General features: G+C 42.8%; 1 protein-coding gene across 1 annotated transcript; it reads right to left on the reverse strand.

The window, feature by feature from the left end:
• Nucleotides 1-3,223: 3,223 nt before the first annotated feature.
• Nucleotides 3,224-27,125, reverse strand: spen (spen family transcriptional repressor). Its single transcript, XM_079739032.1, has 16 exons — nucleotides 26,945-27,125; nucleotides 24,366-24,686; nucleotides 16,317-16,970; nucleotides 14,357-14,514; nucleotides 14,021-14,221; nucleotides 13,774-13,925; nucleotides 13,534-13,674; nucleotides 13,313-13,426; nucleotides 13,113-13,226; nucleotides 12,844-12,944; nucleotides 12,315-12,739; nucleotides 5,095-7,334; nucleotides 4,622-4,975; nucleotides 4,260-4,454; nucleotides 3,859-4,017; nucleotides 3,224-3,506 (listed from the first exon to the last, which is right to left on the reverse strand). The coding sequence occupies exons 1-16, from the start codon at nucleotides 27,025-27,027 to the stop codon at nucleotides 3,375-3,377; spliced, it is 5,544 nt and encodes a 1,847-aa protein (XP_079595158.1). The 5' UTR covers nucleotides 27,028-27,125; the 3' UTR covers nucleotides 3,224-3,374.
• Between the last annotated feature and the right edge of the window lie 414 nt (nucleotides 27,126-27,539).

Consider the following 27,539-nt stretch of genomic DNA (forward strand, 5'->3'; position numbering starts at 1 on the left):
ACTTATCCATCTAGGTTCAAACATTTGGGCTACTGGTTGGATGATTTAAATAGGGAAGATCAAATCAGTTTCTTCGGTGTTGTTGGTATTGTTAAACAACATGGAATATTGTCGGTGGTGCATATATTCAGGTGGTTAGAATCTGTAAATTTAAAATAAATTTAAACTGTTCCTTCACTTCAATCTCCACTGTAAAGCCTCCGTTCACCAGTAGAGCCCACATTGTGGATACCAAATCTTGAACTTTGGTGATGTAGTTTATGGCGAAATTGGGATTACAAGAAGAGATTGAGTCCAAAAACATACAAATAGGGCTTGTCCATTGCAACGTCACATTTCAAAGACCGTCTCAATTTTTGAATCATAGGAGCATTGGAATGTTAGTGATTATGTCTGAGGTAATGCTTTTTGTGCTTGGTAATAAATCGTGAAATTATTCCTCATTATTGGGAGACATTGTTGTCTCTTTCTTGAGTCCTCTCAATAAGAAACAAAGAAAAAAAATACCATGATGCATTCTGTGTACAAGCCCTATAGACTCATTCTCCTTTAGTTAGATGTACAATTAAATTGCTATATTCAGAAGGGAAAGGTCCCTACTTAAGCTTAGAATGTAACAACGCCTATGCCAAAAAGAGAAACAAATAGCAGAAAACATGAACCCAACATGAACCTTCGAAATTGGGATTTTGAGAATGGAATTCAAGGATTTGCGCAACCAAACAAAGTTGAAAACACATGCAGCACTATTAGCTTTGCATAATGGTTAAAGGTGTGTGTGTGTGTGTGTGTGTGCGTGCGTGCGTGCGCGTGTGTGTGTGTGTAACATTAGCAGACATGGCATTCATGAAGAGTTGCAAGATAAAGTTTGTCATGGAAAGTCGACCCTTCTTCCCCCTCAACCTGCCTCTTCTCATACTGTGAATAGTGTCAATTAACATTCCTCCTTCTCTCGGCCTGTCAGGCTGCTATAAAACCTCCAAGCTTCACTTGTTCTGCCTGCCTTCACTCCCACTCTCCTGGTGTAATGACAGCGTGAGAGGAGAGAGGAAAGGAGAGGACAGAAACGAGAGGGGATGACAGTAACGAGATGAGGAGAAAGGAGTGGAGATGACAATGACCAGCGGAGAGATAAATGAGGAGATGACAGGAGCGAGAGGAGAGGAAAGGAGAGATGACAGAAACGGGCGGAGAGAAAAAGAGGGAGAGAGGAGAGTCTTAGGTTATTTGTGTTATCTTATTGGCAGCTGTTTGTTGTTAGCCTAGGACTCTTGAGAGGAGAGAGAAAAGAAGAGATTAGCGGAGGAGAGGAGATGACAGGACTGAATGGAATGGCTCAGGGCACCAGGTTCTGTTTTCTTTTCCCTGTGTGTTTCTTTGAATACAAAAGCTCACATGATTGATAAGTCAGAGCCAAATTAGTCATAAGCTTTCCTCAAAAACAGGCAAGTAACCCACTGTTCATGTTTTGACATGTTCTGTGTATATTTTCAAAATATGAAATGATACTTTACAATTTGCTTCCAAAAATCAAATCAGAAGATCACAAATAAAGCCAGAATCAGATTGACGGACCATTTAATGATCTGCAGAAGTATGTTAAACAAACATTTATTTTACATTGTAATTGTCCTCATGGAGGAACAGCAAAACACACCCAAAATGAAGAATGATCAAAAGACAAAGTTTTAAGTTCACTTACATTTAAGTCTATTTTCATTAATTGCGTATAAAAATTAAATAAATAAAATATAAGTGCCTTCAACAAAACCGTTGAGAAACCTCAAGCCTGAAGTCATAGAAATATTTACAAAATAATGTAAAGCATGGTTTACGTCCAGAATCGCACCTAGCTTAGTCTCTCCTCCAGGTGGCTTCGTTTTGTTGCACAAAACAAAAATGAGGAGCCTGAAAAGAGACGATGTAAAGGTTGGGGATCTGGATTAGGAAAGCAAAGATGAGGGAATGGGTATCTACAGTTTCACTTATGAACACAATACTTAGAAGGGGAATATGGAAAGTTATTTGATACATCGTTTGAGTAAAAATCACATTCTTTTCCTTTAAGTTTCTTTTTTCACTTCATTATGTATGAATTCAAAATATGTCATGCTGTTGGTCGTATCTAAAAGGATGATGTTTACACAAAACAGCAGGGGGCAGTAGAGGACAGCAGGGAAAGGAAAGAAAAGAAAAAAAGGCAGCACATTAACCACAACTGCAACAAGAAGCAACAATTGTTGGATTCAAACTCCTAAACTGCTTCTATGGAAATAAAACAAACAGGAATACAGCCTTGTAACTCCATGTAGGCCTATGAGAGATTGGGGTTAGGATAGAGTAGGACTTTTTCTACGATCTGAGCGGCAAATACAAAGTCGCGTATGAAAATAGTAGGTTTAATCAATCCATTGCGATTTTGATAGCAATTGAAAAAGGATATTTTGGCACAGTCAATTTAAAAATATTTCTGAATATCACTTCTGGTTCTAGTTGGGATTCACATCCTGCCCTGCCTGAAAAACAACAAACAAAACTACAACAATCTGTCAAAAATAATCCACTTGGTCTCTCCAAACATCTCTGCGGTCTTTAAATACTCAGAATATTTACAATTTCCCAATAGTCCAATGCCTTCCAGCTTAAAAAACATCAAAATAATACATATTATTCACAAAGTTCCCAGTTGAGGCATTGCGTGTAAACCTAAAACATGTGGAGTGCTAGTAGTATTTCCTGGGCAAAGAACCCATTTGAGGATAGACAGTTGGAATTTGGCTGACAAAAATAACTAAGCACTGCAGTAGATATGTTGATATGTAGATCGATAGATTACATCATTGATCAGGCGGTCAAAACTCAGTCAGCTACCTGGCACGTGATCCCCTTTTTTTTCTTTTTTTTGCTCAAGCAACGTTGACCAGTGGATTGTTAATTTATCACACAAATCTGTACAAGTTTACAAGTGTCTTTTCTCATAGTGCAATGCCTGATCCAATTGGCTTCTCTATAAAACAAAACAAAAAAAAACAATTCACTTTATGAAAGTAAAAACATCCCTTTAGGTCTCCTTGCGTTGCTTCCCATTTGAATCCTACACGTTCCTCAAAAGATGGCAAACAGTTCAGTTAATCTCAATGCAACGTGTCTCCAGAAAAGGCAGGGATTACGGATGGGTGACTTAAGGACTTGGTGAAGCAACAAAAAAAACAGAAGAAAAAAAAATTATTAAGTGCATGCTTAAATAATAACAATAATACAAAGTCGAATCCATGACAAAAATAAGTATTCCCAGTCTTTTAAAAAACCGAATGAGTCTAAAGAGGCTGGTGTTGGCTTGGTTTCAGGACAATAAAAAGACGATGTAGAAGCCGTTACACCGACGCGATGACAATCATGAGGTGGGGAGAGATGCTGGAGATGCTGTTGAGGAGGTCGGGGGCCAGGTGCCACAGGTGTACCTCAGAGAACTCGCACGGTGGAAAGATCTGGACCACGAAGGCTGGCTGGAGACACAGAGGGAGAGGAAGGGTTAGGGAACGGGATCACCGCACAGCTTCATGGCACCACGGCGCTGCAGACAGACAGAGGCAACACAGCCGGAACGACTGCTACATAACTAATTTGGTTCACGTGGTTAAAATGTTGGATCATTACTCAAGTAACACGTTTCTGATCTCATTCATTAAAGCAAGGGTATGAATTTTTTTTTCTGTGTAGTAAAGTCAAACCAAACCATGAAACAGCTTATTTAAGATGAAAAGGACTGCTTATTTTAGAAGAATTGATCCAGGTCCAAATCTCCACTTAAATACAGATTTTAAAAAATGAAGATGTAGATATGAACTCCACACCAACCTGATTGGAGCCAGGGTTGGGGACATTGATGATGCCGGCGGCCTGTTTGGCCTGCAGGTAGGTGATGAAGCCTGTCTTCAGGGCCTGGGTTTGACTCAGTACATCCTCCTGGTCTCGTCCACAGGGCAGGGCCAGCAGCAGACAGTAGTCATTCTCCACCTGGCATAGAGTCCAAACACAGGATACATGCACTAAAATATACCGTTATCAACATGAACAAACAAGCAAAACAAAAAACAGAAGCAAATGGGGTAATACAGACGCTAGAGTGAATCAGAAGTAGACAGTATCACAATGTGTTTTATTTCGCATTCATCATTCATTCAATTCAGCCCTAATCGGAAAATGTCATGTTTTTACTGTATTCTTGTATCATGGTATTTAGCCATCTGGTTACTCACAGTCATTCTGCGGGCCACGCTGTCCAGCTGGGAGGCCTCCAGCCTCATCCTCTGGACGATCCGTAGCATAGAGCCCCCCTCTGGTGGGGGAAGGGAGCACTGGGCCAGCACCTCGTTACCAGAAACAAAGTGCAGCTGGACAGCAGCCTGGTCGTTCTTCAGGGCCAGCAGGCCTTGCCACACAATGGGATACTTCTGTAAAAATAAAGTGTAGGAATCAGTATTTTCTTTTCGTTTTGAATCATGCGATGGCTGTCCCGAAACCTTTTGCAGCTGAATACACTGAAAGCAGAGGAAAATCATTGTCTCAAAGCAAAAAAACAGTTGTGCGACATACGGCTGTAATTCTTCCTTTCACCTACCTTTAGAAGTTGCACCATGTCAGTGGAGCAATGACCAGAATGCTCCAGCTTTCCCTCCGGATGTAAGCGTTGGGCCCCTATGGAGAGCCCAGTAGGTGGAGGTGTTGTTAGGAAGGCTGGAGGGCCCTGGAGAGATGAGTCTGCCTTGTGGGGAATCCCCGCGGGCAAAGCCATCGGAGATTGATAGGAAGGAGAGACGGCTTCCCTTTGCATTCGGGACGCATGTGAGAGGTCCACAGAGGAACCATGGCGCAGGTGTGAACTCTCTGAAGTAGAGTCCATGCCCCCAAGGGAGCCGGCGATGACAGAATGAGACACTTTTCCCCGGAGTCCTAGCTCATTTTCTGAATGGACCTGGTTGATGAGACATAAAGTGAACAGTAATTATAAATTAATTTAAAACATTGGATTTAATGGATCAAGCTGGAAAAAGGCAGATAAAAGACATACTGTATATCAAGATATGAACTAACCTGTGATGATACAATTCCTCGATTAGCCCGATTCATTCCCACAGAAGGACGTCTAGGAAACTGCGAAGGGAAGCCCAACATGTCCCTGTAGACGGGGAAGGAGCCCGCAGCCCCTGGATGCATTCGCTGAACTCCTTGGGGGTGAGATGACCCCATCACCGGACGGGACGCAAGACCTCCCATGATCCTACTCTCAGTGTGCGATGGGTGCACGTTTTTGCCTTCCAGTGCTTTGGGAGATTCCTTGATGGTGGATGTTGTGTTGTTTCCCATAAAAGGGCGGATGGACGGCGCGGAAATGCTTACTGGTGAGATTGTGCTGAGCTCTGGAGGGGGTGCCTGCCTCGCATCCACAGCTGCCTGCTCGCCTAGCTCCTGGTGCAGGAGAATGCGTTGGTGCATGTCTCTGTACTGGTCCAAGCGTAAGCTCCTTTGGTCATTCTTCATCATGATCACATCTGGTTGAATCTGGGGCGCGGTGGGCCTTGGCAGCACTTGGTTGAAGTGCCTTCGATCTTCAGACCCACTGCTGTTGACGCCACCTGACACCACTCCCTGCGGACCCAGGTGGGACTGCTGCGCCATGTCTCGGATGACGCTTGATTTAGGTGTACTTGGATGATGTGGTGGCAGGGATCGTGGGGACGGCAAGGAATCGGATCGCCTTCCATAGTTAATGGCGGAAATTGGTTGTGTATTCAGCCTAGCCTCGTTGGCCATTGAATTTGTCACATTGTGAGGCGGCATTATGACAGATGACTGTTCTGTGTGTGTATGATGCATGCCAGAATAGGGTGACAAGGGGGACAAGCCGGGACCCAGGGCAGAGGTACCAATAGGAGAACTGCTAGGAGGACAGGCCTTGACAAAGGGTGAAGGAGATTTAACTATTGAGCGTGGAGACTGCGGCTCCTGCTTCATTAGGGGAGCTGGGCGATCAGGTGGGATGCCAGAACCGGGACTCCTGCAAGTGCTGGAGAGTGATGTGTGATGTGGGCTCATGCGTGGACTGAGGTTAGAATGCGGTGCGGGCCTGCTCATGTCCATCTTCTTTGGTGCCGACTCTGTTCCTGGTCCTCTGTTTCCATGAGTGTGTCCATGTGACTGTATTACTGCTTGATTGTACATCAAAACTTGAGAACTGGCGCCCGATGGTTGAAACATCTTCACAACACCCCCCTGGGACCCTGTGGGATACGGGACTTCGTATTTTTCCGGCCTTTGATTTTCTTGCTTGGTACTAGCAATAACAGGTTGGGAGTTGTATGATTGGCCACTTAAAAGCCCTCTAGTGTGTCCATAAATTGTAGGGGTCGGAGGCCCTTTTGGGGTTGATGGTTGAGATGATGGGGGGATTGGCTCTTGCTTAATATGAGATTTGGAGACAGATTGCTGGAACTCTATGTCCCCAGCGCTCGCTGGAGGGATCGGACTAATTTTGGCTCTCAACCTTTGGGGTCCTTCAGTTTTCTGACCCGAATAGCTTAACACAACAACACCTTCTGAGGTGTTGACTCGTAGGCCTTGGCTGGCAGCTGTACTGTAAGGAGTGTTCTCTACGACAGATCGACCTCTGGGGACATCGTTCATTGTATCTAGTACATGATAGCGACTGTTCTCATTTGAGTTTGTCCTAAACTTTTGCTTAGGAAGTGATTGGCCAGTGTTACGGTTGCTGAGGGAAATACGAGGAGTGTCCTCAGAGTCATATGGAATCGGTATTCGACTGATAACCGAAGTAGAGGGAGAGGAAATGACGGTATGCTGGATTTTCTCCCCGTAGTTTTGACGTGACTCTGTAAGCGGAGATGGTTTGGGGTATTGGGGCTGTGGCGATAAATGGTTTGGTTCTTCAGGGTGTACATGTCTTGAATCAACAGTTTCAAGAGAATTTTTTTTCTCCATTTTCGGAGAAGGCTCTGATAGTACAGATGTCAGTGAGGTGTTTGGTATATCCTTGTTTTTTAATGCAGAAACATATTTGGGTTCCATTAGGATTTTTCTTAACGTGCTTGAACTTGGATCTGTATCTGATGCCTTGGTGTCAGGAGGTAGTGCTGGATTTCCTTGCGGGCCTGCAAGGGAAGTTACTGCTTGTTCAGAGAGAGTTACAACAGCAGCATGAGCCGAATGAGGGCCAAACATTTTACTTCCCTCAGATTTAGGCAACCAGTCTGGGGTGATGGATTTCCCATGGCGCAATGGAGGAGCAATGAATTGGGATACGGGTATTGGGGGTGCTGGAGAAGGGGTAGTAGTTAGGCCCGGTGGCTTAGCTGCTTGTAGACATTTTCTGCTGCTAGATGCCTTGTTTGTGCCCAAGTGAAATGCTGATTCTTGGGGTACAGGCTGTTCCATTGCAGGTTGCTCTGCCTCTTTAGGGGTGTCCACCTTCATGGCACTCGAGATGTCTTGTCTGCAAGTTGCCAGTGCAGTAACAACCGAGGCACCTGCGGTGGATGCAGCTGGGACAGCCTTGGGGTTGGTGGTCTGATGGTCTTCTGGGATTGACTCTGGGAGCTTGCTACGGGATGCTTCCGTTTCTATAACCTCCTTAGATGTTTTATTTATTTTGATTGCCACACCTTTACGACTCCGGGGCTTTTTCACAGTCTTAGTTTTGACCTTGCCCATTTTCTTGACCATTTCAGGTGCCTGTATTTTGGAGACTTCAGGACTTGCAGCGGATGACGGACCTGCCTTAATCTCTGACAGGACTGGCTTTGCGCTAGGTGTTAAGGGTGCAACGGCTTGGTCTGCTGTTAGAATTTTGTTGAAAGCTAAACGTTTAACTGGCTTTCCGATCTCATTGGTAGCGGGTGAAATCACAGGTTCAGCAGTGGAAATTACATCTGTGTACCTAGGAGGAGCTGTGAAACCTTCTGGCTCTGCAGATATGTCTTCAGATGTAATTGAATCGATGGCTGCAGCAAGTTCTGTTTCACATGCAGGGAGAGCCTTCTTCTCCACCTCAACCTCATTCGGTGGCTCCAATGGAGTAGGGGGCAGTGAAGGTGTCTCTGCAGGTGGTTCTTTCAATGGTTGAGACTGTTGACCTGTAGCGAACTTAGCAATATTTTGAACAGCTTGCTCCAATTCCATTTGACGTGCTATAAGATTGGCAGATGGATCAATAGGGGTTTCGGTTTCTGATAAATCTTCCATTTCCACTGAACTGTTTTCCTTTGTTTCTTTCTGGGGGGACACTGATTTAGTTCCTTTGTTATCTTCAAGTCCTGGTATTGTTTTTGTAATAGTGGCTGCTTCAAAGGATACAGACTCATTCTCTTCTGAACGAAGTAAACATTTAACATCATCAACACTGACACGTATCTCAAGATTTTTTAGGTTGTGCGACTTCTCATCAGTGAGCTGTTTTGCATTTCTTTTTAGTCTTGCCGTTTTTATTTTAGTAATTTTTTCAGGTGGTTTTACCTGTGAAGGTGTGACGTCTACTCTGATCATTTCCTCTTCAGAGGTTGTGTGAACATCGAAATCCTTTTTTGGAGCTTCCTCTTTTTCTGACAATTTTCCTGACAGCACAGAATCCTCTTCAAGTTTGGTCTCCAACAGTTCATTGCTCGCCGAATCACTTTCCTCTGCTACTAAATTAACTCTACCTATTTTGCTGGCTTTCTTTACTTGAGGTTGCTGCACTTTCTGTGTAATGGGTGAACACCATTCCTCTGATGTTTTCAGGATCTCCAATGAGGTTGAGCTTACCCCGAGATCCACATCGTCTTCCATCATTTTGGGCTGATCCTCCTTCACTGGTGATACTTCCTCCCCCTGTCTACCTCCCCGCTTGGGAGGCCGGCCACGCCTTGTGATGACCGATTGATTTGGACCATCCTGCTGCGGCTGGTCTTTATCTGAACCCCGCTTGCGCATAGAGCGCAACGGCTCAATCACTTCTTTTCCAGCTTGCTCTCCTTCATTTAGCGTGGCATAGACAGATTTTACATTTCTGCGACGTGTTCTTCCTTGAACTAAACTTGAATCAAGAGTTTGTTCCAAGTCCGAGGCCTGTATTGGGGTGTTTTTCCCCTCTGATGTCTTGGATATTTCCAGAGGAGATGAAGCCCTCTTGAGTTTTTCCTTGTCAATGCGTTCACTCTTTCGAGTCACAGGTTTTTTACTGGGTGGAATTTGAGAAATCCGCTTAGAACGTAGCCCTGATCCGGCAGCCCTTGCTCTTTTGTTCTTAGGCTGTTTACGCTTTGGTAACAGCTTAATGTCACTTTCCAATGGTTGAGAAGATAAATATTTGTCTGTCTCAGATTCCTTGCATTGTTTAGTTTCTTCATCTCCTGTTTTGGGCTCAGTGGTTTTACTTTCAGTGAGATGGAATTCAGGAGTTTTGCTATCAAAACTACTTAAAGAGCTGCCAGATGTTGGGGGCTTATGGTCCCCACCGCCTCCAATCTTCAGTTTGGTATTACTTAAAGTCACCTTTTCCTCCTCTTGAGATTCTGGCTCTGAAAGGGCCAAAGGAGGGTTCTCAGGTAGTTTAGTCACAACTGATTTAACATCTTTCAATGGTGATTGTGGTTGGGATGAATCAAGAATGTGCTCTTCTTCGTCTTCTTCTGGGGCTTTACTGTCCTTTATTAATGGAGGAGAGGTTTCCCTGGGAGAGGTCATCTGTGGTGAACACGGAACGATGACTACGGAATTGACAGACTCTGTATTCATTTTGTGCACTTGATCTGATGCAATGACACACAAGTCATGGTTGCCATTTGGCAATTCTGCTTTGATCTCAATAGGCACATTTTCAGCATCATGGGCAGGGTGATCCTTGTCTTTTTGCTGCTGTAGCTCAAGAAATCGACTATGGAAAAGCACTTTAGGCTCTTGAGGGATGTTAACACTTCCAGAAACAGGTTGCAACTCAGCAGTACTAAGCTTAGCCAGAGGTTTACTGGCTCCAGTCTGTATGTCCTGATCTTTGCGCTCAAGGCGTTGCAAACGCAGTGAATCCTGTTCAAATATGGAGCTATGGAGAAAACGGGAGGCAAACAGTTCCTTTCTCTCCTGTTCTTGTGGCTTCAGTTCGTCCTTTTTGTCACACAGTTTTCCTTCTGAATTGGTACGAATCTTTTTCTTTTTCATGTACCAAGAAGGAATTGGTCGAGGTGCCAGCTCAACCTTCTCCTTGTCTGAACAACTGTCGGTGCTTGGGAAGCAAGTGGGAAGAAAAGACCAATTCTCCTCCCGGGAAGAGTACAGGGTCTTAGCTCGTTCAAGGAGTGCTTTTGTATCAGGAGTAATGGTCTTATCTAACGCAAATGAATAAAACTTGTTCTTTTCCAAAGAGCCTGAGAGCTTAAGGTCAGGACACTTATCATCACGTTCTCTGAGGATGTAAGATAGAGAGGCGTTAGTGCTGGGAAGCTCATTTTTGCCCTCACTATACTCATCGGAATCAGACTGTACTTCTGCAAGATTTGTATGTATTGTGTCGTGTTTTACAATGCTGGTTGGACTTGTCATTTCCATCCTCACCGAATCTGATTTGATTTTTCGCTCCCAGCGATGCAGTAGTTCCTTATCACACCCAAGCAGTGCTGATTTAAGCTTGGAGAACTCAGTATCTGTAGACTGAAAATCTCTGGTTGTCAGGTCCAAGTTGTACTTTAACGATTCAATGTGTGGGAATATTTTCTCATCTGCTATTGGAGAAGACCTTTGCTCTTTTTTTATGAATGATAAGGAAATCTGGGCACCGCCCTCTTCTTCTCTTGTGGAAACCTGACTTGCACTCAATGATGTGATATTCTGCTGTACAGCCTCATGTAAATGTGGAGGGCTGCAGATATTTGGTTCACTTTCTGGTGAGAAGACCTCAGTGTCAGATTGCTCCAGTTTCTTGCGTTTTGAAGATGTTACATTGCCTTCATTCAGATCCGATTTTCTGAGATCACACGGCATACAATCCTTTTCAAAATCATAACCCTCATTACATGGTGGACTTTGAGATTTTGCAAATGTGTCAGGCTTAACAACCTTTGGGCCAAGCCAGCTACTCGATTCTGTTAGCTTTTTGCACCTTTTCATCTGTTCAAAGTGTGAAACAAGGTCTTTGTTGCATTCAGTAGTTTCTTTGTACTGCACTATGCTGTCTGCAGTTTCTAATGAACCCGGTTTCTGTTCTTTGAATTCTGCATCGGAATTGCTATCATCAAACAACTTTGTTAAAATGGAGCTACTTTGTCCTTTGGATAACCCACATTCCATTTGAACATATGACGTTTCCAATGAATCCATGGAATATTCATGAAGGCTTCCTAGTCGTGATTGCAGCTCCAGGGTGAGGCCAATGGAGTTAGTTTCAGAGTCTTTTCTATCTTTTGGACTGTAAACAGAAACTACTCGGTCACAATTGTCTTTGCTGTGCTCCCTTTTATGGATCCTTTTTAAGACAAGGCTCTTCTCATCAATCAGCTCCTGGGAACCGTCTCCTACTAGACAAGGTTCCTGTCTGTTGTCTTCCTTCTCGGCATGCCTTTTTTGTCGGTTGGGTTTCCCAACTGAGTCTTCAAAACGCCTTTTCCTAGCCGCTAAACGGTCAATATCGACAGATAGGCTATCAAATCCGGCTTCAGATTTACCATGTTTCTTTGTCTTTAATTTGGCATCTTTCTCAACAACATCTATCACGCTAGACAAAGTCTTTTTTTCTACTTTTCCAAGCTTGGGAATATCCCCCTTTGAGAACTCTGTGGTACATGGGGGACTTCTTTGTTCTTCTGAAGGAGATGCCAACGAATGACTGTCGCTTTCCCCCTTTGGTCGTCTTTTCTCTGGGGCCGTATGGCCAATTATTTTACCTTCTTTACTTTCTTTTTCTTTGACGCGGGTTAATTGTACAACACATGGCAAAATATCCACCTTTACCTTCCCAGAGGCTTCCTTTTGCGTCTTTATACTTTTACTTTGAAATGCTGCCACAGGGCAAACGTCTCTTTCGACTTCAGGTTCAACCCCTTGGGAATTAGGTGAAGAAGCTTTGAGCTTCTTCAGCATTTGCTTATCGACTTTGTCTTTTCGTCCTACCCGCTTCTCCTTGTCGCTGACGTTTCCTCGTTCAACGTCAAAAGGACGATCTTTCTCAAGCTTATCAAGCTTGTTGTATCTTTCAGCATGTGTCTTGTCTGGTTTTTCAAATCTGGGTGGGGAGACTGAACTACAGCTTCCACTCCTTTCAGATGACCTACAGCACAGCCTGCGGTCAGAGTCACTCTGTATCCTCTCTGAAAGGGAAGGTGATGCCGTTGGGCTGGCGGGGCGGTGGGGAGGAATATGGGCAGGGCTTTGACTGCGTTCAATAGTCCTTCTGCCATGGTCGCGTCCGCGGTCGGTTTCAAAGCGCTCCCTCTCCCGTTCACGTTCCCGCTGCAGGTAGCTGTATTTGCGGATGTCCTGCTCGTAGGGGTCTGCTCTGTACTCTCTGTATTCCCGTGGGTCTTCAAAGTATTGTGGATCGTAGTAGTCTCCCTGATATGGATCCCATTCACCGTAGAACTCCCGACTTCGGGTCGGGTATTTGCGTCTTGGATCTTCAGTGTACGTGGCCGAAGTTCGTACGTTGTCATAGTATGTTCGCTCGGCCGAAAACTCATATTGACTTCGACGCTCATCCCTGGAAGAAAATAAAAAGCCAGAATTAAAGATGAATGACTATGTCAGAAACAATAATACTTCATCAAGGTAGATTGGAGGTGGTAAAATAAAAAGCCTGCAAACCTTCGATCAGTTAAGAGATCATAGAAATCCCTGATGTCCTGGCCAGAGGCCTGCATCGAACGATAAAATGCCATCTGACTCTCTTGATTGGCAAAGTCCACCTGAAATAAAATAAAAATATTGTTGACCATACATAAAAAACCGAATCAGCAGAAACATAGGTATATATAATATATATACAACTGAATTATAATCGACTCTCATTTGGAATATGAACAATGTATTGGTAGTAGCATAATTTCATAGAAATACAACATGGTTTGACTCACCTTGACCTTATTGCCCCCTATCTTCCATCCCTTGGCCTCTTTGACTGCAGCCTGCGCGTATTCAATGTTGTTGTACAGAATTAGGGCCATCCCTTTCATCCTGTCGAATACAACCTAGAGAAGAAGGAAACAGGGTTACATGGTTCATGAGGAAAGGCAATGTCAAACGGGTGCGATAAAGTTAACACAAAGACCTTTACCTTGGCAACATGTCCATAGCGGCAGAAATGACGCGTAAGAAACTGTTCTGTGGTGTTTGATGCCAATCCATCCAGCCAAACACAAGTCGTAGGCATACTCTTCCCAAAGCCCAGCTAAAAGTTGCATTGAAAGAGAGATTGGACATTTTATTTGGCAAATTAATTACTTGTCAATTAAAAACAAATATATAATTGTAATGGAAAATGGAAAAGATGTTTACCTTTAGACGATTGCTGCCAAGATACTCCCCATCCATTTTCTTGATGGCCTTACAGACACTGGCGATGTCGCAGTACTGTAGAAAAGCATACTGGGGGGCTCCATTCACCTTCTTGATGTCAATATCCTTTAGAGAAAAAAAGAACCAGGACATTTACTAAACTCCACCGAGAACCTCCAAATAATTGTAAACAATTTAATGTTGATAAATGTTGCCAAACAAATAATGTTGTCAACATACAACAATTTCTCCAAAGCGTTGAAAGATGTTGAGCAGATCATGGTAGCTGGTGGTCTTCTCCAGGTTCCCTATGAATAATGTTCGAGTGGCTTTAGGGTGGAACTCATCTATCCTCTCGTCCAATGGGCGGAACTCATTCTCGCTTTCCGTCTCTGAAAAAAGACCGAAAGCTTCATTATGAACTTCTAATGGTTCTCCAATGAGCGATCCCGCAACAAAGCATTTTCAAAACCTAGCCGTGACTCACCAGGGCCGTTCCAGGCTACGACCTCGATTTGCATTCCAAAAAACAGCTTCCCTTTCGACGCCACCTGGGCCTTCTCCTGGTCTTCTTGTTGGCGGAAAAACACAAGTCCATATCGCTCCTCGGATGCCCCATGGATCTGCACGGAGGTGACCTTCCCATGCTTCTTAAATTCATGGAACAGACCATCCTTTAGACTCGTATCTGTGGAAACAAAATCCAATCATTAAAAAAAAGGGGCCGATTTACATCAATGCATCAAATATAAATGTCTGCAGATGAATTGATGTGCAAGCCCTTCTGCGGCACCTCTCGCTCAGACAGAGAGTGCACACTGACCTGTAGAGCGCACGGGAAGATTTTGGACCTTAATGCCGAAGCTTTTGCGTGGTTCATCCTTGTCGAGGGAGGACAGAGCGAGGGCGGAAGGGGCGGGAACCGCAGCAGACTGCACAGAGCGTGCAGGGGAGTCGTCACTGGAGCTGGTGCTGGAGTCACTGGGAACAGACACAACATTGACTAAGAGAGCAGCACTGTGCAGAGGTGTAGGGTTTTAGTGTTTACATCGGCGGCTCAGTTTCCATACGATGGCACAGTACACACAAAAACAGCATTGTGAAAGCCAAGTCCATTTGAGGAAAAAACAGATTCACAAACAGGTGGGAAAAAGATGGGGCGGATCCACTGAAAATAAATAATTTGATTATTGGCGATATCTAGGGAGAAAGAGTGCCATTATGGTCGATGGCAAAGAGGAGAAAGAGATTTGATCCATTTATAGATATAATTGTAAATAGATCTATATAATCAAATGTATATAACCTTGCATATTTATAAAAACCTTGTATAATTAATCTTTAATAATCCCATATTAAGGTAATGTGAACAGTATTAAGAGAGGGCTTTATATTCCATCAGTGGGAAATTCAGTTGGGGCTCGTGCTTGCGTCCATTTTAACACAGAACCCCGTCAATCCTCAGACCCTGCTCGCTGTTCAAGGCACATTGCGGTTTTGTTTTCTTCTCCCCTCTTCTCCTCTCCTCTCCTCTCCTCGTCAGACACTCCCGGAAGTGCTGCTGACGAAACCTGGCCTATGGGGGCGGGCAGGGAGCCAGCAGTGGCCAGCAATTTCCAGTTCCAACTGGATCTCGGAGGAGGTTGGGGAGGGGGATGGGGGGGAGCCATTACCCACAAACAGAGGTAGGCAAGTGAGAAAATACACCAGTCCCTCGAAATGTCCCTTGCTGCACTACTTGACCCAACCACACGGGGCACCAGACACAACAAAGATACTGAAGCAAAACTGTGGCGACAATTTCTGAAGCAGATCTCAGGGATAAAATTTAATTCACTCATTGTAGGCCAGAATTTTTTTTTTTTTTTAGGTGTTGCTATTTTTGAAGTGTGATGAATATTCATCTGGTATGTTTTCATACCAGATGAATACAATTTGTATAATTTGATAACTGAAACATTGATCATCCCTTCTACTACAGCAGGTGCAACCATCACCCAGCTGTCTCTCAGGACCAGGATCTTCCACAAAGCCGTCTATCACACCTTGATGATGGCATCCTGACAGTAAACAATGCCTTTCCTTGTCATCACATTATGCTCACTTATTCAAGAGACAATCTCAATTAAAACATACATAGCTCACTTTGCAGTAGTGCATATCGCAATGGTTGATAGGAAAGCTTTGCAGGAATACATCAGTTTGTAGTGCACTGAAGTTTGGTTCACATTATTACATTTTGGAAGATGATTTCATTGGACAAACAGCATTCACTAGCCACCAAGCCGACTGGTATATAAATAGCACATAAAACAAAACAGCCACGCCAGTCAGTACAGAGAGAAATACAATTATAGTTCTTTATGAGGTTAACTGGACATATGAATCTGATTTAAATCATTTGTAACAAAAAAGTGGATTGAAATTTAAGCATCGAGAAATAGGAAGAGTGGGGACTGTAATTTTAAGTCAGAATTATGCAGACTACTTCTATATTTTTTCCGCTTCTTCACACACATTTATTTTGGTCTATTTGACATGTAAATCAACCTTCAGTAGTCAAATGTTTTCCACCAAACTGCTAATATTTGTGTACTAAATGGTATAATGCAATAAGATCAGTGCACGATCCAATTGAATCAGACCACGATAAAAAACACATTCAAAACAATCAAGAAGAATGATGTCTATATTGTAATGGGGCGCCATTTAATTATAACATCAGAACACATATGGTGCCAGCAGGACATCCAACGGCAATAAACGGTTTTGAGTCGGCTCACCTGCCACTGGTGCTGCTGCTGGTGCTGCTCATGGAGTCGGAGCTGGACGAGCGACTCCGGGAGCCCAAAGTCTGCCCCGCCAGAACTGCCGTCTGACCCGCCAGACCGGCCGTCTGGCCCGCCAGCCTCCCAGGAGATGGGTTCCGGGAATGCGCGGAGCGGGACCTGCTGCGGCTCTGGCGGTACGTGCGCTCAACATGACGCCCCCTGTCGTCCCGGTAAAGGTCCCGGTGGACGACGCTGGCCAGCGTAAACGACTCCCGGGCGCGGCCGGACTCGTAGCGCGGCTCGGGCGTCTCGAAGCGGCAGGGGCTCCGGCTGTGGGCGCGGTAGAAGCCGATGACGCTCGACGTGGATCCCCCGCTACCGACCGCGGCGCCCGCTGCGCCGCCGGCCCCGCCGCTACTACCGGCCACGCAGCTAACGATAGCCCCGCCAACGCCGCCGCTGCCGCCACTGCCCGCTGAGGCAGAGGCAACGCTTCCACTAGGGGTTAAGGATCCACTCGCACCACTCGTGCCCAGAGTTCTGTCCCTGGCGTCGCGATAATAGTCCGCTTCGTAGTGCCGCTGGCGCTCAAAGCTGCCGCTGCCGGCGCGGTCGTGGTGTCCGTAGGTACCGTGATCGTACGCTCGCTCGCGACTCTCGCCGGTTCTGAGACACAGGGAAAGGAAAGGAAAGGACAATATACATTACACTTCCTGGCACATTGATGTTAGCGTTATTCCAGCCAAAGATGATTTTAAGAACTGACAAGGTAAAAGGACAACTTTTTTTCTTCTTTTTTTTGAGGCAGAATTTTGTAAATGTTGTAAATATTATATTTAAATTCGAATTTAGGATGAGTGGCAACGTTTTCAAAACAAGCAATTTTGTTAAACACGTAATTTCACTGTAATTCTACTTTGTAGTATTTTTATTTTTTTGATAGATAAGCACAACTGCTAAGCTAGTGGCCAGTGGTCTTGCTTTTCCTTGATGCCAAGCACCAAAGCCACCTAAAAAGGTTACGAGCCCAACTATTAAACTAGCTAACGTATCTAAAAGGTGTTCTAGCATGGTTATAACCATTTAGTTTGATATAGGTAGGCCTTGAGCGACGGCCACACAAATTAATGTTGCAGCTGGTATTTCCGTTTTGAAATACACTTTTGCTATGGATTGTATATTCCCGTCTTTGCACACTGAAAAGCCTTCCCCTTGAGAGGTTGTACGTGTTAGATAACCACACAAAGTAAAGTTGGAAATGGCATGTGCACTATAGTTCAGTGCGGCTCTTAGTGTAAACTACCGACCCTTACATTGTAAAAGAAAGTAATAGGACTGTGTTGTCCCTGCTCGCCCGTAAACCTGCCACAGGTCAGGTTTCTGGGTCAGGCATCTAAACTAGAGCCGACCGATATATCGGTTGGCCGATTTCAAATATTTGGTATTTCCCGATATGTGCCCATGTGAAAACTTTACAAATGGTTTTGATTTATTAACGTAATCACCTCTTTATATATCCTCTACTGTGGTTGCTGAACCTCTAAACAGAGCACATCCATGTTAACACTCCCAACACAAACAGTTTTACTTCATGTTCTGTGTAAAGGGTAGTAGCTCCTCCCCATACACGTAATTGGTTCCTTTAGCTCATGGTTTTAATGAAATGTTTCTGTGGCTCGAAGCATTGCTGGAAGGTGAGAGCAAACACTACTATCGGTATCGGCCCCTAAAATCCAGTATCGGTTGGGTTCTAAACTAACTGCACATTGACCAATGTGTGATTGATTGCAACATGTCTTTTTGTTCTCGCAATTGGGTGACATTTCGAGCTGATTGGGTCTTTTAGTTCCCACCAACAGAACAGAAAAGTTCTGTGGGTCAAATAAATATTACTTTACGATAACACATGGTTAGAAATGACGATTGGTTACAAACATGGGGATGCTAGGTGTGACGCAAAGTAGGGAAAGAAAATAGATGCATGGAGTATCAGGATTCTCTGCCTCTGCAATACTTGTACTATTTTCAGTTTGACAAAAATAAAAAGGTTTATGAAAAATAATGGGTATGTGTCATATCAATGTTATATTAGTGGAAAAATGTAAATGTTACCGGCCTACTGTATTTGCCTATAGTTGATTTGCATCAACTAGGTTGTGATTTGTTCAGCCACTTTCACAAAACACAGATGGGCCTGTAGAACCCAAACCCTAAACAAAACAAAAAAAATAAACTAGCACAAAGAAGTCGCAATATCGTATTGCAATGTTTACAGAATTCCAATACACATCGTATTGGCACTCAAAAATCCTTGTAATATCGTATCATGAGGTCCCTGACAATTCCCGACCCGACGACCTAGTGGTGGACAATTTTATTCCACCTTTAACGGATTAACACAACTGCTCATTAACTGTGCTGCAATTTACAACCGTGCATCCAAAACTAGAGCCGACCGATATATCGGTTGGCCGATTTCAAATATTTGGTATTTGCCGATATGTGCCCATATGAAAACTTTAGAAATGGTGTTGATTTCTTAACGTAATCACCTCTTTATAAATCCTCTACTGTGGTTGCTTAAAAACAGACAACATCCATGTTAACACTCCCAACACAAACAGTTTTACTTCATGTTCTGTGTCAAGGGTAGTAACTCCTCCCCATACACGTAATTGGTTCCTTTAGCTCATGGTTTTAATGAAATGTTTCTGTGGCTCGAAGCATTGCTGGAAGGTGAGAGCAAACACTACTATCGGTATCGGCCCCTAAAATCCAGTATTGGTCAGGTTCTAAACTAACTGCACATTGACCATTGTGTGATCAAACTTATTGGGTCTTACGTAATCGGTTCCTTTAGCTCATGGTTTTAATGAAATGTTTCTGTGGCTCGAAGCATTGCTGGAAGGTGAGAGCAAGCACTACTATCGGTATCGGCCCCTAAAATCCAGTATTGGTCAGGTTCTAAACTAACTGCACATTGACCAATGTGTGATTGATTGCAACATGTCTTTTTGTTCTCGCAATTGGGTGACATTTCGAGCTGATTGGGTCTTTTAGTTCCCACCAACAGAACAGAAAAGTTCTGTGGGTCAAATAAATATTACTTTACGATAACACATGGTTAGAAATGACGATTGGTTACAAACATGGGGATGCTAGGTGTGACGCAAAGTAGGGAAAGAAAATAGATGCATGGAGTATCAGGATTCTCTGCCTCTGCAATACTTGTACTATTTTCAGTTTGACAAAAATAAAAAGGTTTATGAAAAATAATGGGTATGTGTCATATCAATGTTATATTAGTGGAAAAATGTAAATGTTACCGGCCTACTGTATTTGCCTATAGTTGATTTGCATCAACTAGGTTGTGATTTGTTCAGCCACTTTCACAAAACACAGATGGGCCTGTAGAACCCAAACCCTAAACAAAACAAAAAAAATAAACTAGTACAAAGAAGTCGCAATATCGTATTGCAATGTTTACAGAATTCCAATACACATCGTATTGGCACTCAAAAATCCTTGTAATATCGTATCATGAGGTCCCTGACAATTCCCGACCCGACGACCTAGTGGTGGACAATTTTATTCCACCTTTAACGGATTAACACAACTGCTCATTAACTGTGCTGCAATTTACAACCGTGCATCCAAAACTAGAGCCGACCGATATATCGGTTGGCCGATTTCAAATATTTGGTATTTGCCGATATGTGCCCATATGAAAACTTTAGAAATGGTGTTGATTTCTTAACGTAATCACCTCTTTATAAATCCTCTACTGTGGTTGCTTAAAAACAGACAACATCCATGTTAACACTCCCAACACAAACAGTTTTACTTCATGTTCTGTGTCAAGGGTAGTAACTCCTCCCCATACACGTAATTGGTTCCTTTAGCTCATGGTTTTAATGAAATGTTTCTGTGGCTCGAAGCATTGCTGGAAGGTGAGAGCAAACACTACTATCGGTATCGGCCCCTAAAATCAGTATTGGTCAGGTTCTAAACTAACTGCACATTGACCATTGTGTGATCAAACTTATTGGGTCTTTTAGTTCCCACCAACAGAACAGAAAAGTTCTGTGGGTCAAATAATTATTACTTTACGATAACACATTTGCAACTTCAAAAACTACAAAGTAACAAAGTACCAAATTAAACAATTGAGCTACCTCTTTACCTAAAAATTTGAACTTATCATCAGATAAGTTATAATTATTTGCAGTGGGCTGCTAGAATGGCTGCAAGCCTCATCAGGGGGAGAGGAACGGGAGGAGACGATTGGTTACAAACATGAGGATGCTAGGTGGGACGCAAAGTAGGGGCGGTGGAAAGAAAATAGATGCATGGAGTATCAGGATTATTTGCCTCTGCAATACTTATTTACAACATTTTGTTAGTACTATCTTCAGGTTGACAAATATAAAACGTGTTTTGAAAGATAATGGGTATGTGTCATATCATTGTAATGTATTAGTGGAAAAATAGAAATGTTACAGCATACTGTATTTGCCTATAGTTGATTTGCATCAACTAGGTTGTGATTTGTTCAGTCACTTTCATATACAAAAAACAGATGGGCCTGTAGAACCCAAACCCCAAAGTGATTCCCATATGTTAAACAAAACAAAAAACACAAGCTAGCACAAAGAAATCACAATATTGTATCGCAATATTTACAGAATTCTAATACAAATCGTATTGGCACTCAAAAATCCTTGTAATATCATATCATGAGGTCCCTGCCAATTCCCGACCCGGACAATTTTATTCCACCTTTAACGGATTAACATGAACGAATGAACTGTTCATTAACTGTGCAGCAATTTACGACCATGCTTCAATTGAAATTGTTCAAAGTAAAAAAATTAAAAGTGTTTTATGTGTAAGAAAAACACAATATCAACAATGTTTACATTCAACCATTTCAAACTAGATTTTATCTAGATTAAAATATGCATTTGTTTGCACAAAGGGCACGAGACACTGACGACTGCCTCAACCTGTCTAGACGTATTAGCAGTTTCCAAGAAATCTCTGCTTGACATGCACACACACATACAGGTTTCAGGTTCCGACCACATCCAAGGTCTGCACAATCTCAGAGAATGGGTGCAGAAAGCACTGCCCCGGGAGATTCTGTCTTGATTAGAGCCTATCTTTCGTCAATCTAGATTGAATATAGTATACAATACCGCCGGAGTTGGTTTTGACAATGGTTTTCTACATCAGAATACAGCCCTCTTTGCATCGCAATCTCACAACCGTTTTCAATTTGTGATTTGATGATATTCAAAATGCTCATGTAAACAGGAAAAATGTGCTGTACTAAATTGTTGCACAAAAACATATTGCTGCTCAAAGCAGTTGGAACACTTGACCGTGACAAATTGTTTTCGTGGCCTTATTCTGCATTATTTTGTAGGTGTACTGTATAGGTGATGGAGGGATCGTATTTCCATGCAAACCCCATGTGGTTGGAGGGTAATTTAATATTCTCTTATTGCATTTAAATCTGTTCCAGAGGTATGAGGTTGATGGATTATTTTGACCTCTAGATGCTCTCAGAAATGCAAATTCTTGCAGATTCCCTTAATTTTAATTTCCAAAGAACACGGTGTTACATTATTCATGATTTCTTTCTTTTTTTTCATCAAATAGTCTCTCAAAATGTATTATGTCATGAGTAGTATAATTGTGTTTTTGTCTTGTTTTATTATTAGTCAGCCAGTATTTTTGGGCTGTGTAGCAATCCATAGAAACTTCCTGTAACGATTTATCAGATATTTTCATTTGATTGCCTATGAAACGATGTGTAACACTTTCCTATATTAGCATAGAGATTGAAGTCTGTCTGATAATCAAACCATCACGATAACAACTAAGATAGCAACAGCACACAAAATATCATATGATTTTTATTTCCACAGCTTATCTTGACCAGTGTAACCAAATGATAACCAAATGAGAGCATATAATTGAGTCCTATAAGAAATGACATTCTCTTCCTCAAAATAGGCTGCATGGCATTAAAGGTTGCACATCCACGGATACGGCAAGCCACCCTGTTGATCAAATGTGAGTGTTTCACTTTGATCACAGGGTGAAAAAATACCCAAGAAGGGGTGTGGAAATGGGCAGAACAGGTTAGGCACAGGGAGCGAGAGAAGAGGAATAGAATGCTATCCAAGGGAGAAACCAAGAAACTTCCCACAGGCAGAAATACAGAATTTCTCAAATTACTCATTTAGTTAGTTGGGAGAATGGAGGGAGAAATAGGAGGTTTCAAAAGAGGACGTTAGAAAGAACAGCTATAATACACCGGGCAGGGCATACCAACCTTTTGGGAGAGGAGTAACTTGGACTATTACTCCAAATATAATCTATGGAGATAGAGTATAGTGAGCAAAATGAGGGGTAGGTTGCTGAGTGTAGACAAAAAAAGAGGTAAAAAGTCATCAGTTGGAAAATGTAATCCGTGTCATTGTGGATACCGCCGGCGAAAAAGATGTGCTGCAGTTCATTATTCTTCTTAAAAATAAAATAAATAGTTCAATTGATATAGTTGGGCATGAACTCGTCCATCTCGATATCTGATAGCAGGAAAAAAACATTTGCAGATTTTACTTCCACTGAGAAAAAACTAAAATGCTGAAGAACATAATGAATATTAAATATAGCGAGTGTCCATACATATTTAACTGCCAAGGTTTCAAAGGCTCTTCTTTTACATCTTCAGAGAAATTGTAAGTCTTTCATCTTCATTTTGTTAAAGTCCAGCAAATTCCAATTGGATCACAGTGTACAAAAACAATTCCATCGTGGCAGAGGAAAAATTGACCAAAAAAAGATGTCTTCCAACTGGTAATCCAGAACTTTCAGCAACATATTCAGAAAGTAATCATCCAACCGGAAGGCAAATGGTTCGGTGATGTTTGGTAACCAATAGATGATGTCTCTCGAAATGGCTGGAACCAAGAAACCTTGCTGACTTTTAAATACTGTTCAAATATTTCTGGGGCTGGAGGAAGTTACATCCCGTGTCTTTGGAGGTCCTCATTGAGAAGGTGTGTGCAGTAATCCATTGGCGATAGGCAAGGTAATCTCCATTGGCACTGTTAGCACTCCTTCAAGTCCATTACTTCCATCTGTTTGTATGTTCCAACAATGATTCACATTGATCCACAGCAACAGTCGTTGACTTTGTCATTGGACAATTTAGAAAAAAAACAACAGAGGAAGTCAGAAATCGAAAATGGAGGGAAACATTCTGCTCCTATTTCCTTTTGTCTGAACTGGAACGAATGCATCTGTCCATTCATTGGTGTACTGCCCTAAGACATAATCCAAAACAAAAAATGAAAGAGATGGAAAGCTGCCCAACCATGAGTTTCTGAATAATTTAACATCCTTGGGCAGCTGATCAGTGTTAATCCGTGACGGAGAATACATATCCTGGATAGGTTATCCGCATCACTCCAAACCGAGAAAGGATTTCGTACCACCAGGAAAGGTGGCAAATATTTTGGAAAATCCAATTTGACTCATCCAAACAATAGCACACTTTGTGTATTCTTGGTTGTTTTGTTACTCAGACGTACAACAGATTTTATATGAATCCATTGGGCAGGGTATGGTTACTCCAGATGAGGTGGTCCCAGGAAAAGTGGATGGACAGCTCATGGATTTTGTCCACGCCAACTCATTGCCTCACACAATCACTCATTTAAAAGATCCAAAGATAACCTTAAACCATACGTCATTTACCACTCATTCAATCAAAACCAATGTATGTGTCTGCCAAGCCATCAAATATGCTTTCACTTTCACAGGGGGTCCTACTGTCAACACCTCACGACCGCAAGACCGACGGAATCCAAAACAACCTGGGATTTTTTTTTTTTTTTTTAGAGGTGCTCCCTAGAGAATCATAAATTCACTCCTTTTGAACCCCCAAAACAAGTAAATGAATAGATGGAAAGATGCTCTGTGGTGGGTGGGGAGCAATAAAAAAAAAAACAAGTTCCTCTTGCCTTCAGAGAAACGTTGTCCACTTACCCGTCTAGTCTGCGTTCATAGCGTCCGTCCCTGTTGTGCAGTGAGGTAGGGGGTACATACACCGGCCCCCCGGCTGCCCTTGTGAACCCTGATACATCCCGGGCACGAGACCCTAGGGACAGGCTATCGTCCAGTCCTCTCGCGGCGCTCGGGATTGTGCCGGGCTCATTGTAATCCGTCCGCAGGTCTCGGTCGCCCATCTTGTTGATAGCATTGTGCGCCTTCTGGGCACTTTTGATGTCCACGAAATCCACAAAGGCTGCCACTCCTCCCTCGGACCCCCGTTTGGGAAGGACCTTGACACTCTCCACGCGTCCATATCTAAGAAATGAATTAGAACATAGAGAGATGCCCACATTTGTAATATGCTCAGATTCCTACAAGGTATTTTACTTAAAAATCGAATGTTTTTCATTTTCATCCATTCAAGTAGATTAATAATGCTGAATATTACAGGTCAAAATGTTGAAGTGCAATTAAGGACAATGTATTTTATTAAAGAAAATCGTTTGGACAGTGCACCATACTAGACAGTTAGATTGAATATGCATTATATATTATCAATAGGCATTTATAACATAATGTAGGCTTAGCCTGTAGGCTAGAAGTCGTTTTACCCCATGCATGATATGGTAAACCTTGTAGGCATATTTGCCTATCCACGATTTTTCCATTTATTTAGAAATTAAAAATATATATATATAAGATAAAACGCTCTAAATTGGCCGTTAATTTCTCATGAACATATTAATTGGATAAGCTGTTATTTTTGTTTATTTTCAGTGCAAATTGAATGATACTGTTGCTTAATGACAGCGGCAGAAAAATAGGAACGCACGTCGCGTTTCAATACGAGAGGTGGACCTACCCCGCAGGAGAACCTAACCATAAATATATTGTATGCCAGTTCCCACATTGAATAGCCTCCGACGCCATTTTAGAAAGCTGTTCACACTGCTTACTCATTCTGCCGTCCCCCATCTTCAATGACTTCTATCACACATTGGACTGTCATGCACCTGCATACTCCGATAACCTCTCCTTACATTGTGGCCAATTGAGGACGACTGAACGTGCTGCCCAAAACGCCCTAGAGTCTCCGTGACGTTTCCCACGGCTCGACTATATTGAAATAAGAATCACTGGCGACAATTAGGTGTATTTTAGTTGACGGCACGCTGTGATATAGATGGAGGTAGTGCAGGATCAAACGTTGAGCAGGTTGCGCGGTACAGCGACGCTCTTAATATATTCATGTCTAGACATCCCTCGAGCTCCGGTACAACGTAGGCTCACAGATAGACGGAGAATGGCTAATTTCACTGCTTATCCATTGCGTTTTTTTGCTGTGGAAGTCTTGGTTTTCCTAATATTTTGGTTGGATAGACCCCCGTTTAATTCACGCTGGGTGAGAGAGCGTGTCTGACGCCAAGCTTGATATGAAAATTGGAAATTATAATGTTATTTGCAAGACTGTTTAGGGCCGTGCACGTCTCCATATGTTGGTTGTTTTTTATGATAGCAAAAGCCACTTCCAGCCTCTTGCACTGAGAACCGGTGCTTGTCCTGGACCCACGCTTTAATGGTTATATTTCCTTTTGTTGTACAAAGCCCCCAAAAAATAACGCATTATTGTAATTGCAATGCCATGCCATGCCTCATTCGACACATTTGAAATATTTCAAATAATACAAATAGTGATTAAATGATTCATCTCCTTATATTGACGATGTGCTGCGATCTCTTCCACACTAGGCTGCACGGTGAAGAATCCACGGTTCAAGAATAATGGAGAGGAAAAAATGTAAGTGTGCAATGTGGCAAGCTCAGTCTTTCCAGTAATATCAATTTATTTTACACATTGCATGAGCTGAAAAGATGCAATATTCACCTAAACCGCATTGCACGTTAAGGGAAAAAAACTCCAATATGCCACATTTTACATCGGGAAGCAGCATCGTGGCATATAATTAAATAATTAGTGGTTCTTGAAACCATTGAATCATCTCTCTTGTACATACAATCACGTTATTTAAACCAGTGTGGTCCTTAGTGCACATGTTAAAATAAAGACATGACTGGAAATGATAAATACGCATGACGAAGGAGCAAAACACTGGTTTCAAAACTCGCAGTAACAGATGCTCCCAGTACAATATGCCTTAGTAAAGAGAAAAATGCTTTTCCAAAGCAGAGCCATCGTTTGCCAAAATCATCCTGTCATGTATTGATGACTTTGTTTACACTGAAAGTGGGCATCTAGTCATCATTTACCAAGTGATAGATGGCAGGGAAGCTGCTGTGTTGTGTGCCGTTACCGTATGACCAACAAGTTACGTGCAAGGAAAGGGTTATCTTGGAATTGAAGACACCCAGCCATTTGAGTCCAGCCAGATGCAGGTATTGATATTCCTTAGTAAGAACTGACAGTAAAAGCGCTGAATGGCATCTCGATTCAACTAACTTCCACTATTTGTTTTTTGTTTTCTCGGACTCTCATAAATGTGATGGGTGGTGGACATGTGATGGAGCACCTATTGTTAGATCTGCACGTACATCGCACATCAGTCAATACTCACCGCTTAAAGTGTTCAATGATTTTCTCTTCTCGTACATTTTCGGGTAAATTTCCAACCCATAAATGTCGCGTTTCCCGGACCATAGTGTGTATTCCTGGTCCCCGATCATACACATGAGTTTGCTCGGTCAATTACCTCCGGGGGAAAATAACATATTTGCAAAATAAACGCAACAGAATCCTCCGGCCGTCCTGACCCAGTGCAACCATAAGGCTCGACCCCCGCACGCTGTTTGATACTCAACACTGTGAAAGCGCGATCTGGCATGTCGTGAACGCGCTCTTCACTGTTCCCGTGACTAGGCGCGTCCCTGACTCCGTGCGACCTTTGGTCGTAAAAAGACTGCTAGTAGCTGCCTGAAAAGATGCAGCAATTCTGTTCGTAATGCGAAGCACACCGCGCACGCGTGGCATTGTGTGAGAACCTTTTGCAACAGAGCTCCTCGGTCTCTTTGCGCATGCGCGCTGTTCAAGGTAACTCGTCTGGGAAGCTTTCATTTATCATAAAAGGAAAAAAATCATTACCAATAACAGAAGGTTCTAGGCCTACCAATTACATAACATATGCTCAAGGCATATAAAGCAATGAGAAGCCT

Source organism: Pollachius pollachius (genome assembly GCF_949987615.1).
Source record: "Pollachius pollachius genome assembly, chromosome: 6".
Classification (NCBI taxonomy): Eukaryota; Metazoa; Chordata; class Actinopteri; order Gadiformes; family Gadidae; genus Pollachius; species Pollachius pollachius.